This window comes from Pieris rapae, chromosome 14 (assembly GCF_905147795.1).
Source record: "Pieris rapae chromosome 14, ilPieRapa1.1, whole genome shotgun sequence".
In the NCBI taxonomy this organism is placed as follows: domain Eukaryota; kingdom Metazoa; phylum Arthropoda; class Insecta; order Lepidoptera; family Pieridae; genus Pieris; species Pieris rapae.
The window spans coordinates 9,073,411-9,088,147 of NC_059522.1; the positions used below are offsets into that span (position 1 = coordinate 9,073,411).

The 14,737-nt window shown below is 33.7% G+C and overlaps 1 protein-coding gene across 1 annotated transcript in view; it reads left to right on the forward strand.

The window, feature by feature from the left end:
• Positions 1–14,737, forward strand: part of LOC110995222 (fibroblast growth factor receptor 3) — a 60,931-nt gene continuing 46,194 nt past the window's right edge. Inside the window, exons 1-8 of the mRNA XM_022262283.2 lie at positions 1–95; positions 8,428–8,560; positions 9,947–10,041; positions 10,608–10,752; positions 13,158–13,335; positions 13,637–13,893; positions 14,434–14,477; positions 14,551–14,711. Coding sequence (XP_022117975.2) covers positions 30–95; positions 8,428–8,560; positions 9,947–10,041; positions 10,608–10,752; positions 13,158–13,335; positions 13,637–13,893; positions 14,434–14,477; positions 14,551–14,711 — 1,079 coding nt within the window. The 5' untranslated portion in view covers positions 1–29. The remainder of the gene's footprint in view (positions 96–8,427; positions 8,561–9,946; positions 10,042–10,607; positions 10,753–13,157; positions 13,336–13,636; positions 13,894–14,433; positions 14,478–14,550; positions 14,712–14,737) is intronic.

A 14,737-nucleotide genomic window follows, 5' to 3' on the forward strand; every position in this document is an offset into this window, starting at 1 on the left:
CGTTTAATTACCGCCCGTGAACACACAAAATGTTTACAATTCTCACTATAAGTGTAATTCTGTGTTGTGTTTTTGTGCAATTCAATTTGACAAATGTAAGTGATCTATGAAATAAATCAGTGGCGCGTGACCTTTTCAGGTCTGATGATCAGCCCGTGTCTGACACACGCCATCCAGTTTTGGATCTCAACCCGGTTTCCTCACGTTATTTTACACCGTTCAACCGAATGTTAAATGCGCATATAGATAGATAGATAGAAAGAAAGTCCATTGGTGCAAAGCCGGAGATCGAACCTGCGATCTCACGGATGAGAGTCGCAATTCGAAACTAATAACAATAATAAAAGTAATATTACAAATCCGGACATATTTTATAATGAATAAAATATTTTCATAACTTTATCTGAATGCAACCACAGTTTGAAACTGATATTTTTTATATTAAAATGTGCCTAACCACCTCTTTAAACTAAATCTAAGATCTAATATAAGACAAGTATTAATTTATCCTGTATCTATCTGTTAGTCCGTAATCGGCATACATATGCACAACTATTACTCCAAGGGCGAAATGGTCTTAGGCCTGACGTGTTAGACCACCCTTATTTCTATAAAACAAATATCATTCTTATTATACTATTAAAATAAACAAGTCCTGTTCCCGAATTTTATGTATTCATGTTTACCACACCATACATTATAAATACTATGAGTACTATCTACGGTATATGTTACAAACTCTTGTATTTAAAATGTATGACAATTTAGCTAAACATAAATGTTACAAAAATATAATAATAAATGTTAAAAAAACAATAAACATACCAGAAATTGTTGTTTCGCAAAACAAAAGTACTAGAAAAAACAGCGACTTAGGCACAAGACAGGGACTTAACAATGCTTTTTTCAGACAGAAAAGGAGAAGAGCGATTGAGACCGATTGAGAGAGAGTTAGAAAGAACGAGCGTAGCATGAAGCAAATAGTAATTGAGCGAGAGTAGGAAGCAAGCAAGAGAGAAAGATCGAGAGAGAGAGAGAGAGTAATTGAGAGATGTATTTGTTTAGTAGTAACATGTTAGAACTTTAGATGTGAACTCTGTCGCATAACACCTTGTGCAGTGAACGCAGACTTTTGTTTATTTATATTGTCATTAGCATGTATGCAGTGCGTAAACAATGTGAATATAGATATACATGGAGTGATCATACGTCATGATAATGTATTGGGGCTTTTACCTTAGTATTAATTAATTTACAAAGAAGTTTCTTTCTGGCATCTGTGCTGTGTACGCAAGAACTGCTTAACAAAATTTTATAAAATAAAAAATATAGAATCATGACCCTAATCTAAAATAATACAAAAAAGTTTAATAAAATTCATTACTCGAAAGCACATTGGGCTGCCAGTTGCTATCCATATATTTAATTGTACTGTATTTCTGTATTAGTGAAACGAAGTGTTAATAATTAATAAAATAAAAAGACTTAGAAAACCGAGATTTCTACAGGAACTCTACGAAGACACATGTTCACAAACTTCTTTATTCATAAACCATATATCTATCACTTTTCATCATAGCGTAAACAGAATTTAACAGAAAGAGACATTCGTTGAAGCGTGGAATTAGAGTTATTATTTAAATTGCTTAGTAACTTCTCTAAATAACTGTACAAATCGATCCCATTTTAATACTCGTATAACACCTCAGGATTAACTATTCAATAACCTATTTTGGCAATTTACCGAAATTATTTTATCAACATCTTATCAAGAGCTTTAGATATTAGGCGATAACTTTTAATGTAACCCACACTTAAATAATATGGTTAAGTTTGGACTAACTTTTTTAGAAATATAACAACGAAGTATGCCGGCCCTCGATTCCTAGCATTGTGTGATTTATTCAGTGGTGGATTTACAAATTTCTATCTTGAAAAATTTGTAAATCATCATCTGCGGTATAATAGACTCCCACAAAACATAAAAAGTGCAGGCAGTATATATTTGCATTAAGATAAAAAGATCCCAATCTACGGAAATGAAAGTTCATCCAAGTTCTTTTTTCAAATTGTAACTGTAGCATATAAGTGTTCTCATGTCATCGACTAATGTCTACTATGAGTCTTTAAACCTAAATCCGCCACTGAATGAAAAGTTCAAACTTCAAAGTCAGTGAACTTTGTGCTGTCCTCGTGTTTCTCGCCTTTACAAATGTCATGTCCTAAATTAATTTTTCAATCCAGCAATGTCATATAAATTGCAAATACATTTTATATTATAATAAAATAAAAATTGGTTTGATTTTTGAGCACAAAATTATACAGTTCTTGCCCGCTCTACGCGCTTGACTTGCGAACTGTTAGTAAATGTAAATTTACATTTAATGTAATTTTTCTGACGTTCATGAGTGTACTTGTTTACCTATATAAATAAAAATGTTTTGATTGATTGATTTAAACACATTACTTTTAAAATACATTACTATGGTGCTTACTGGGACGTTTCAGTATCGTGAGTAACTCTCTACGCTAACTACAGTATGTTAATAATATAATTATTATGTGAAATTTAAACAAATATGGCTAAAATGAGCTGTGCAAAAATTTGTTCGTCCGAATTGTCTTGCTATTTGTTTTAAATATTGTAGAATTGTTTGATGATTTGCTTTTTTAAAAAGAGTAGGTACCGTGAGTTTTTACGCCGGCTTTTTCTCTCGGCCTTCACCCTCTGTCTTCTTTGCCGATGAGTAGGAATGCCAACAGGTTTAAATTTAATGACGTGGAATAAGTGATACCATGATGATCTTATGTTCCAAAATAAGCGTATATATAAAATATATTTTATTGAAATATTACATTTGCTGAACATTTATTAGAGGACGGAATTTTATATGGGTTGTTGTGTTTGTGGGGTTGAGCCCTTGTCCCTTGGCCGTCATCTTGGAAAAAGGAGTGTAGCACGTTCCAGTGTTAAGTTTGACTCACAAAGTACCATTTCAATGGACTAATAAGGCAGTACAACTTAGTGCTTAGCTTTAATTCACGTCATCCAGTCACAAGGCACATTCTGAGCTGTAACGTGACTCGTCCGGGACTAATTAGAAGTCTAAAATGTAATTAAGTTGAAAGCTGTGGCTTCCAATCTTGCAACCCTAAACTTACATAATCAAGGTAATTGATAAGTTACGTTTGTTTATTAATTTTCTTTCGCAAATATTTGAACCAATTAACAAGAAATATTTTAGACTTAAGACTAGCCTGACATCAAAATAAAAAAATAAATAACGTTTATTATGGAACATAAGATCATCAAGGTATCACTTATTCCACGTCATTAAATAAGAACCTGTAGGCATCCCTACTTATCGGCAAAAAGACAGAGGGTGTAGGCGGAGATAAAAAGCCGGCGTAAAAAACTCTCGGTACTCTTTTAATAAAAGCTAATCATCAAACAATACTTATTTTAAAAGAAATATAGCAAATTAATTAGAAGACCCACTTCTGACTAATATATAATTTAAATTATAAATAAAATTTTCATATTAAATGAGTTTGGTATTATATACTTTGTCTGGGAACTTCCAGAACTTTCTAATCTGCCTTTAGCTTCTTCCATCCATTTCTCTCCAGAAACTGTTATTATTTATTTACTTACAGCCCATGCATGGCCAAACTAAATCAACAATAAAATACAATTAAGTTATTTACAAAATGAACATTAAATGCTATCCTCTAATCCCCTCCAAGTATTCTCCCAAATCACAGTATACTAACCCCATACGCTTCCCCAATTGGTCGCCTTCCGGTGAAGAATTATGTTGTCAGCACATCGCTTTTGTGGTTTCCCACTGTACTTTATTCCTTCCAACGTTTGGCTTCGGCGATGATCTTCGGTCTCTGTATGTAAATGGCATGCACATTTCCATTTCAAGTGTGAAGGGCGCTGATCTGTTTATGCCCTGATCTAAAATTTTTGTTTAAAAATAATTAAAAAGCACTCACGGTAATTGAGTACTTTCGCAAGAAAAAGGCGGAACCACAAATAAAAAGTCAACAAATCCAAAGACCCATTCAGTAGTTATTGTCGGTAGAATTAATTACCTATTTTGAAGAAGATTAATTTTTGTTTGTGACGAATAAAGTCAAAAACATGATGGTTTTAAATATAGTTTGGCATTTAGTTTTCTTGTTTCGTGTTTTATGATCAGAGTTGCTAGTGTCAGCTTAATGCTGAGGTTTGATTAAAATTATTGTGAATTTCCTTTTATTGTGTATGCTTTATCAAATATTAAATGAATCATACAGAAATATTAATAAATTATGTAATAAACCAAGGACTAAAGGAAAACTTAATATAATGCATGCAAGGTGCACAAATAAAACCATTTAAAAGAAATAAAACCTTATTCCCACTTCGGGGAGATGTTCGAGTCAATTCCTAAGCAACCGAAAGAGTCAAATGAACAACTAATGCACATGCGCACTTGTAGCAAGATTGTTACTAGTGTAGGAGTATAATAAATATAGAGGAGAATGAAATATAGAGGAGTGTATGTCCATTGCTGTATACTCTCCTCTATATTTCAGTACAATCTTCATTCAACGCCACCACTAGGCTGTCTAAAATATATGTTCTAATTCTATACTCAGGAAGTCTTGAAGTTGTTTACATTTTATTTCACTACTAATTTGTTTTGTTTCCGCAGTTTGTGTAATAAATATATGTATTTCTGTTTCTAAAATATAACTAACAAAAGTCCAAACTTTTTTATAGAACAGGCAGCTAACGGGTAGGAGGCTCATCTGATGTTTAGTGAGTATGGCTGGCGGTGTCCCATGGACACTCTCAATGTTAGAGGGCTCTGAGAGCGTTGCCGACCTTTTTTGAATTGGTTGGGAAATACTTCAGTGGGCAATTGGTTCCACATAGTGGTGTTGCGTTTCAATACCACCACTGTAGGTATATGTATATATATATATACAGTATAATAGTAGTAAGTAAATAAGTATAAGTAAATATTTTTATTTATAAAATAATACATGATATGATTCATAAACTAGTGTAAAATTCTACCTGTAAAGACGAATGGCAGAATATGCCAGTTTAGATTGTACCACCATAATATTTTTGTACCATATCCTTGCAAATAAAATTGCTCATTTGCGAATTTTGTAAACGTTTTTGACATTCATAAGCATGCCTTAAGTGGCATCTAAACTGAATAAATAAATTTTGATTTGATTTTAAATAATATTTTTTGCTCTTGTTTGTATGTAAAGTTTTAAAACACTTTTTAATTTCGGTTAGATTGTGAACTGGAAATAAAAATTGATCTTTGAACCATAAAACTGTCAGAATCTCTAAACTTATCAGAAATATGATGAACAAAGAATGGTTCCTTTGTAAATGAAAGTCTTAAGGATAAACCTTGTAAATAGCCTACGGAAAATGAAATTTACAAAGTTTAAGACCCTGTGCCCTAAGCAATTACCTTATTTTAACTTTATCAGTAGGTACTAGTAAGCTTTCATTTTATTTGGAAACTCTTTCACCGACCACAATGTCAACTAATTAAAGTCATACGGGGCTCTTGGGATAGGCATAATACCTGTTATAAAACTTTTATTTCCTTTCATTATAATTCCTATACTATAGGAATGAATGAAATTCTAAAGCAAATCCTTTAAAATCTCATTCTCGAATAATTGCTTATCGCATTAGTAATAAACCAATTTCGTTATAAAAAAGTCGTTTCAGTTTTCAGTTATTTAGTTCTGTTTGTAAAATATAGCTTACAAAATTCCAAACTTTTTTTTTAGAATAGGCAGCTAACGGATAGGAGGATTTTTATTTTACTCAAAGAGCTTTAAGAAAAAACGTATAATAATTAACATGGAATTACGATACACTACCGAAAATCAATAGCTTATAAATATTGGTGTGTCTATGATTTATGTGTGTACGTGTTTGTGAAAGGGGATTTGTGACTATTTACTTAATTAAAAAAATGTGTGCGTAAGAAATGAAACTTCTTTATGACCTTATTTTCGAAACATAATCTATAATATGCAACTTTACAGAAATTGGTTCAATAAAATAAAATTAGAATTAGAATTAATTCAATTTACCTTATTTAATAATAATTTATCAAGATTATTATAGAATTATATAATTAATTGTAATAAAAGTACTGCTATCTTTGTTACCGTTATAAAATACATATTTCTTTTATAATGGCAGAAGTTTCATTTCAATTATTTTATATCCTTTATGTGGGAGGACTTTTATTACAAATATCAAAACGAGAAAATAAATTACATTTATCTTCACAAAAAAAGTTATTAAGCAAAACAATCAATCAAAAGCAAAGCAGATAAATGAATATGATCCTAGCGTAAATGTTATATTACGCGGTCTGAAGCCATTATCGAGTTCATTAACGAATGGAATGTATTTTCGTGCTTCCGTATGATCCCCATACACGCACGTAGTTCAATTATTCATACAAATTCTATCTTTACTATTTATCGTTCCGTATTTTATATTTTTTGTCCTCTGCAGAGTGGATTATATGTATATTAAAAAACTTTAATCTTGGTTTAAAGTTAAAACCTTATTGGAATCAATGTTTCATTAAATCCAGTTTTTATATTTATTATCCAAACACCAACGCCAACCTAAGACATCGCACACTTTTCTTGATGCCCATAACCACACCAACAGCGGAGTGGTTTAAACCACTAGCTATTTTCTCATTTTCTTCTGGTGATTAATCTACTGTGCCTCACTCCGTTTCACGGCCCGTTTCTACACGATCTTTTCTTTCACCTTAGAAGCGAGTGTTAGAAAGAGAAAGGGCGACAGAAAAAGGCGATTCCGTGCTGCCAGATGAGGTCCAACTTAATTAAATAGAAATGTAAAAATCTCTGGCTGGACAAGCACCGTAAACCGAGTAACCAGACATAGAAATGAATCGCAAATTATGTTTTTAAGCTTAAAATTACCAATACGGATAGGGATTTTACTTATTATTTCTACATTACACACGCTTGATACATTCATTCTAAGCTCAGCAGCTTTTACTTTGTTTAATCATTAAAGAAACTAAACATCTTTATGGTAAAAACAATAAAATCAAAACATACAACAAATATATATGACATATACACAAAAAGTTAAACAAAACAAAACATGACAGCACAAAATTCATAAATTAGGAGAACGACAAACATAGTAGTAACTATAATAAAGAAGAAAGATACAAGTCATATGACACTAATAGTTTTAACATATTCTTATATGAAGCAGTAGAGGAGTGCGAAAAGGGTCGATATTAGTGGCAGAATCCAAAGTAGAACGCCTGTTCTGTCCTGTGACGAGACTCACGGAACGCAATGTTGGTTCTGTGCGAGCGTAGAGATCTGGATGGAACATTAAATGTTATCGTTCGAGAAGATGGGAACAAGTTAGTTCATGTAAATTAGATATAGAAAGTGAATGAAGTTTTTATTGATGTAATGAGTTTGTTTTTATACGTCATTGGCTCTGTACCGAAATACACTGTAACTAACAATACGTTGTTTACCGCCAGTGGTTTGTGATTGCCAATGATAACAGTCATACATGCAGGTGGCAGCCTATACATCTTGGTGGAGAAGTCAATGTTATCCTACATACATATAAAGTATATACCTAGAGCCATAAGTTCTGCTACAAATAAAAACTAGAAAAAACTATTACTAACTACTAGAATGTACAACTTGAACATAGTTATCGATATCCATACCACGTAGGCCTAACTTTACGATGTCGAATTTATGTGTTGGTGTGAGCGCGCATCGTAAAAATTCACTCTCATCATCGCGCCAAAAGAAGTATAACTTCAAAAATCATTTTTATATGATTTATACCTACCTATTATGTTATATCATTTATACCTACTTATTAAAGTCTCAGCGAAAAATATATTCTATTCGAAATCGCCACTAAATTTGTCGCCCTAAAATTCTGCCGCCCTTCCTACTCAGACTGCTGGTAAACCCACAACTGCCTTTGTAACCACCCTCGAAAAGTATGAATACCAATTATGTGAAAAACGTGTTATTGCTATTGTTATATTGCCATAACTCCCTATTTGTAGTAACTTTATACACATAGTAACTAAGTTTTATTTTACAGAAATTCACGATAGCATTTTATAACTTTCTATTGGATATTATAGCACATTAATGTGTGGCTTTATGATATATTTCTAAAACGTCGTTAAATAAATTGGAAAATGAGTCGCTGTCATGTTCACACATTACAGTGGAAATTACCGGGGGGAAAAATTGTTGGCTCATGTGTAATAAAATTTATTATACATTGCAGGAACGCTTTTTGTGGTGTATAATATTAGGTGTATATGTCCTGTTTTATCATTACAGGAATTAAATACACTACCAGATGTATATACTGTGAGTCATGCAGCTTTGCCCCGAGGACTGGCTGTCCATCCCCTGCCGTTGGAGAACTCCGATCATGAAGTCATGTTAAATGTTACCTGGGAACCGCCTATGGGTAATTGATTATACTTGCTTAGTGATTAATTAAAGTGCAAAAGCCAGAAATGAAACTTGACATATAAAAATCGGCATCTCTCTTTTTATCACAGGATATACACGTTTAGAGGGAATGGGACAGAGTACTTCAATAAGAACACTGTAATTCATTCTTTTTTCTTTATAGGTTTAAGGATCTAATGGTACGTCGAAGAAATAAGTGCTTCCTAAAACACAAATTAAAAACTAAATTTTAACAGTGAATATCATATATTACATGTATATGTCTCCAATAGTATTTCTACATATATATATTTTGCAGATGTCGTTACAGATCCTTCACATACATATGTACGTATTTGGTTGTAATCCTGAAATCAATATTAATACTATAGTTACGGTAGAACGGTTTGGGTTTATTGGTATAGACTAGACTTAATTACATCGAAGCAATTAAACAATATATTTATTAAATTGTCTATAAGAATTTAATTTGGAATGTAAAATTACCTATAAAGATTTTCACTCATCGTGATTGTGTGTGGACTTCACATGCTGTTGACCAATGCTAGCGATAATTTTTAAAAATTATAATTTAAAAAAATATTAAAAACTGAACAGAAATATACACGTATAAAAGTTTAATACGCCATGTTGACTTCAGATAATGCTCTCAGTGCCACCTACGAATACTAATTTGCGTTGGAACCATCATATTTTTCTTTTTTTCTTTATTCTTGCTTTTGCCTCTCAAGAAAAATAAAAACGTGCGTGCCTACAAAGTACACATGTCAGAGGTGAAATTTATTTGTAAATTAATTATTTATAAGGTAAAAGCCCCAATAGCTGCTCATGTACCAGTATATGATCACTCCATGTAGTTGTATATCTATATTCACACTCTTTACACACTGTATACGTGCTAATGATAATATAAATAAATAAACTATAGTATCTATATATATAGTAACTACTAAGCGAATATATCAACCAATAGAGTGTATTTTTTCTCAATCAGGGAGATAGATTCTCACTCTCTCAATCGGTCTCATTCGCTGTCTCCCTTCTCTTCGACATAAACGCTGCACACCTTCGTGATATTCCGTAAATACAAAACAAAAAAAAAACAAATTTAAAAAGTTTTTCCATGTGTGTACCATGGTACCTTTAATTCTGGTAGTATTTCCTCGCTGTTATGCGATACTTATTCGTTAAGCGAAGTAAGCAAGACAAATTACTAACTTACTTAAAAATACTTTTACTTATCCTTCGAAATATATAATCTGATTAATAGAAAGCTTATTTGTTTGTGTATAAAAAACTACTGAATCAATATTCGGTACTCTTTTAAGTATAGAAAAAGTTATTTTACAAAATCCAAAAATCTAAAGTTCCCTAATTTCAGGTCCCCCAGTGAGCACTTATTCGTTGGAAGTCGACAGTATCAGAAACACAGTAGATTGTCGGTCAACACTTTGCTACGAGTACAACATTCCCGGGGTAAGACACTAGAACTAGACAAGTAGTAGAGAACTAGTAACTAAAGATATGATTTTCAAGGTTTTAAGAGATTACGGAAGAAACATATTACTTTAATTAATTAGACTTACGCGCAAACCATATAATCTATCTCAATCCATTTTTGACCATCTGAAATAAATTACTTAATCCACATATTGATAAAAGTGTGCCAATAACAAAACGACGGATTTGTTATTGGCATACTTTACTCATGCATCATACTTTACTCATACCCATCTGTCGATACAAGCTATCCATGGCAGGTCGGATCGGTGTATGTGGATAGACCTTTGTATGAAAGTGACAGTTCATCTGTGCCAATATCCTATCTTAATATTTTAACTTATACCAGTTTTTAAAATAATTAAAAAGGTATTTGATAGGTTATTGGGTCTGGTGGTTATACTCCAGAGACTCAACATCTACTTGCCAATTAGTTTGGGAAATGAAGAGACACAGATACAGAAATGAGGATCTTAACAGTGGTAGCGCCAATGATCTATATATTGTTATTTTTCATTCTTATAACTATCACTCTTAATCAGGATGCCCTATGGGCCTTGGTCCCATCAGCACCGAGTCCCATAGCAGGTGGCTGCGCAGTCCGTCCTGGCTGTCCTTACCGTGTGAAGCTCATCGCTCATCCATGGGACGGCCACACATCTGCCAATGTTAACGTGCAGTTAGATGGTATGTACTGTTAGAAAATCTATTATCTAATATATATTTAGAGTAACGTATTTGTGCATTCTTACACCGACTGTGCTACTCAATGAACAAGGTATCGTGTGGAAACCGGCATGCCAGAGACCCTATCGATAACTTTCAAGCATAGAAGAGAGTCTCCGACTTGCTTAAATAGAAAGAGAAATCTCAAGGAATTGATGATAAAAATAAAAAGAATATTTTTACATTGTGACCAAAATCATATATCGCTCCCCCCATATTAGGGGATCCCTGTGTTGATAACAATTATTCCGTGGTACATGTTTAAAACTGTCTATGTCTTATAAGACATTAAGTATGAGTGAATGTGTGAGTGTGTGAGTGTGTAAGTGTGTGAAAGAGTGTGTATGCACAGAGACGGCCTTACCCATTGCGAGGCTCCAGTGGCAGGTCTCTACGAGGCTTTCGTACTTCGTTTAACTAAGGATCAAATTTTAAATTTAATTAAAAAAAACGATATTTGTATTTAAATTTGCTTGGGTTGCCCGGGTGACCCTCGCCGCTGTGTATGCACTACATGAGCATTTGAGAGATGTTGTAACATCATCCTTTATTTTTTTAAGTCGGTTAAAAGAGCCATGATGATACAAATCAACCAAACGAATGACGTCCAAGAATGAGTCATGGCATCCCTTCTGCATAGATTTCTTTGCAGGAAATAATTACTAACAAGTATTTATTTTGAATACACCTCTTTGATTTCTAAAACAGACGTGTTTGGCGCATCTGCGAATAAAATTTATCGCTGGCTCGTGATGCGTCTGAGGAATGTCTATAAATTCTAAGATCTATAGATAAACATGCACTTTAGATGAAAGATACATAGCTTTCATTTGAGATGAAATGCCAAAAAAATATAGATATACAACCTTTGATGTGTATGCAGTACATATACCGGCAAACTTCTTGAGAATTAAACAAAGGAGTGGGGGAAAGTTTGCAACTGATTTACCAATCACACGATCGACGCGTCACTCTTTTTTAGGACGCACTCAAGTTTTAAGGCCACTGGCTAGAATATAATCAATGAAACTTTTTTTGGTTCTCTACCAAGATAAACACATATATTTTAGTGTTATTTTTCAACAATAAAACCGCATTACTACAATTTTATGGCCGCCTTTACAATAGATACCAAAATAAAAATCTTTATACAGGTTTTAGACAAACGATTTAATATTGAGTTTTTGTACGGTGCGATGATTAACGGCAATTGAAAGAACTACATCGCACTTGAATGACGTTGGTTGACGTCAGTGTTCTGGCTTAGGGAGTGCCAGACAATTATTAACTAATTGGTTAATCGATACAATTGTATTTACGCCTGAAGCGCCGGAGAGTGCGATACTCTCTCGCATTGCAAAAAAATCCTTGAACTTTTTGGTTACCGCCTCCATAATAGTAAAACTAACTAATGAAAACAGATTACCTGATCAGTGTTGTAAAAAGCTGTATGTATGATATATCATCGGCAGCCGTCATTGCCACTAAATGAAACTAACTGTATAAATGGTTGTCAAAATATAAAAAAAATCAGTTGTCAAGCTGTGGCGATGTGTGAGTGTTCGACACGGCTTTTATACGGCCCCTATATTTCTGAGCTTTTTTCGTTGATAATTTATGGAAATTGTCGTTATTTCCTTCATCATACGGATTAGTGTATACTACGGACCTAGAAAGATTTTTGACCTTTCACTGCATAACTATGTATAACTAGCTGGTGGTCCACGTCAAAACTCTTGTTAGGAAACTTCATTCTTACGTTTTTATTATTACTTTAGATGCTTTAATGTTGTCCAAAATTAAATTAATAAATATGTTGAAGTGAAACGTCTTTAAGCGCATGCGAGTAAATTTTTTACGGATGAATCGCAATAATAATAACATTAGCGTCACAACGATGTGCAGCGTTTTTTAAAAGAGAGAGACCGATTGAGAGAGAGCGAGAAAGGGCGAACGTAAATAGTCATACAGCGAGAGTACTCCCTGTATAAGAGTGAGATAGATCGAATAAGAGAGAGAGAGTAAGAGCGAACGACGAGAGGTGGGAGAGAGCTATAGTGAGAAAGAGTGTAAGCATAAGGGATATCGAGAAAAATACACGCTATAGGTTGATGTATTAAAACTTTAGATGGCAATTCTGTAGCATAACGTCTTGTGTATAGTAATCGCACATTTTAATCTATTTATATTATCAATAGCACGTATACAGTGTGTAAACAATGTGAATATAGATATATAAATACATATCATCTCTTGGGGCTTTTACCTTAGTAATAATTATTTAACAAAGCATGCACTTTTTTATAAAGTGTGAGTATTTAGCTTTTTTACTGTTTAAATAGCTTTGTGAACATATATGTCCACAGAATGTATAATGGGTGTATGCTCCTGCGCACACGCACCACGGCTTCCAAGACCTGAAGTTGATGCAGAGCTTTTCTCTAAAATGGGAGACCTGTTTGTCAATGTGTCTTGGTCTCTACCAGCTCCACCAGAACCTTTACGGCTTCCACCTAGATTGAAAAAGCAGTTTTATTATGTGAGGTAAGCTTTGTTTGATTCTTCAGTTTTATGCGTCACGGAGACAACTATATATAGTACACATACATATAACAATCGAATAATGAAAGATATTTATAGAACTAATTTTATGATATAATTTAAATATAAATAATATAACTTAAATAAGAACCCAAAAAAATGTGTTTTGTATGATAAAGCTATTGTACAAAAGTTGATTTTCATCGTAATTTTTTTTATAACTTTAAAGATTTCAGGCATTTTTTTATCAAAACCTTTTATCCTAAACCAAGACGTGTAAAGAAATAGGAAAACATTTCCTCAGCTTAGGCAAGCAGATGATTTCCGACGCCCATCCATCACCGTGGTTCTCAAACACAATAACAAGAAGCAGAGAGGCAACGGGCTTTGTAGCCGTCCCTGAAGGACCCTTGTGGATGGTCCTACCCATAAACGAGCGGAACGTCGGGCGTAGCGATAAGCAAACGCGGAAATTGGTTCTAGACGTAAAAATGATTGCACGAGTGAGCCTTGTGGATGAACGAGGGTGTATTGGACCAGCAGGGAATGATACAGCGTATGGTAAGTATGTGGCAAGCGAAATACATATACGTATATCAATTCGTTTCCGAGCGGCCTGATCCCTCGGCGTCAGAACGTAGACCCCTTCATCTTCATCATCTTCTAACACATTTACCGTAGAGAGTGTTCAGAGGAGTTGTTCAGACTAATACCTGCAGCTGAGTTTCACTATCGGACGTCAAGGCAGAATACAAAATACCATCCGTATCAGCTCGACCTCGAGTGTTTCTTAAGGTTATTAAAATATTTAGGGACTTATTCAAGAATAGAGGGTACCAATTCTTAAAAGGCAGGAACGCACTTGCGAGTATCAGTTGACATCAAGTGAGGTTCCAGCCTATTATCTCCCTGTTACATAAAAAAGCCGTTCTCAGTTATAAACTAACTGCAAGAGAAAGAAAGTTTATATTCTCCATTAGTACGCAGATCCTAAAATATAGTCTGTTTCTCTCTCATTCAAGAAGAGAGATAAGCTGCTTAATTGTCGATATCCTTAATCTACTTACTTTAATGTCATTTGTTTTATTTTGTTTTTTCTAGATCCATCGCAAGCTATACATAATCGCGCTTCAATTACTACATATGTAAGTAGGTATCAAGTATATCTTTACTATTTTTTTTCGATTGTCATTTGTTTTCATACATACACCGTTTCAGATACTATGGGCCCTTCTTGGAGGCTTTTGTGTGTTGGCAATGGTGATATTGCTGGCTTGTACTAAACGTGTCATAAAACGGGTGTTGCGACAATTTCATCCCGCTACTGCGCCCTCTCCGCTTGCGCCGATGAACAGTCACCCGATATGGTTCCTGCGACAGTAAGTGATATTCATAAGGCATAGTA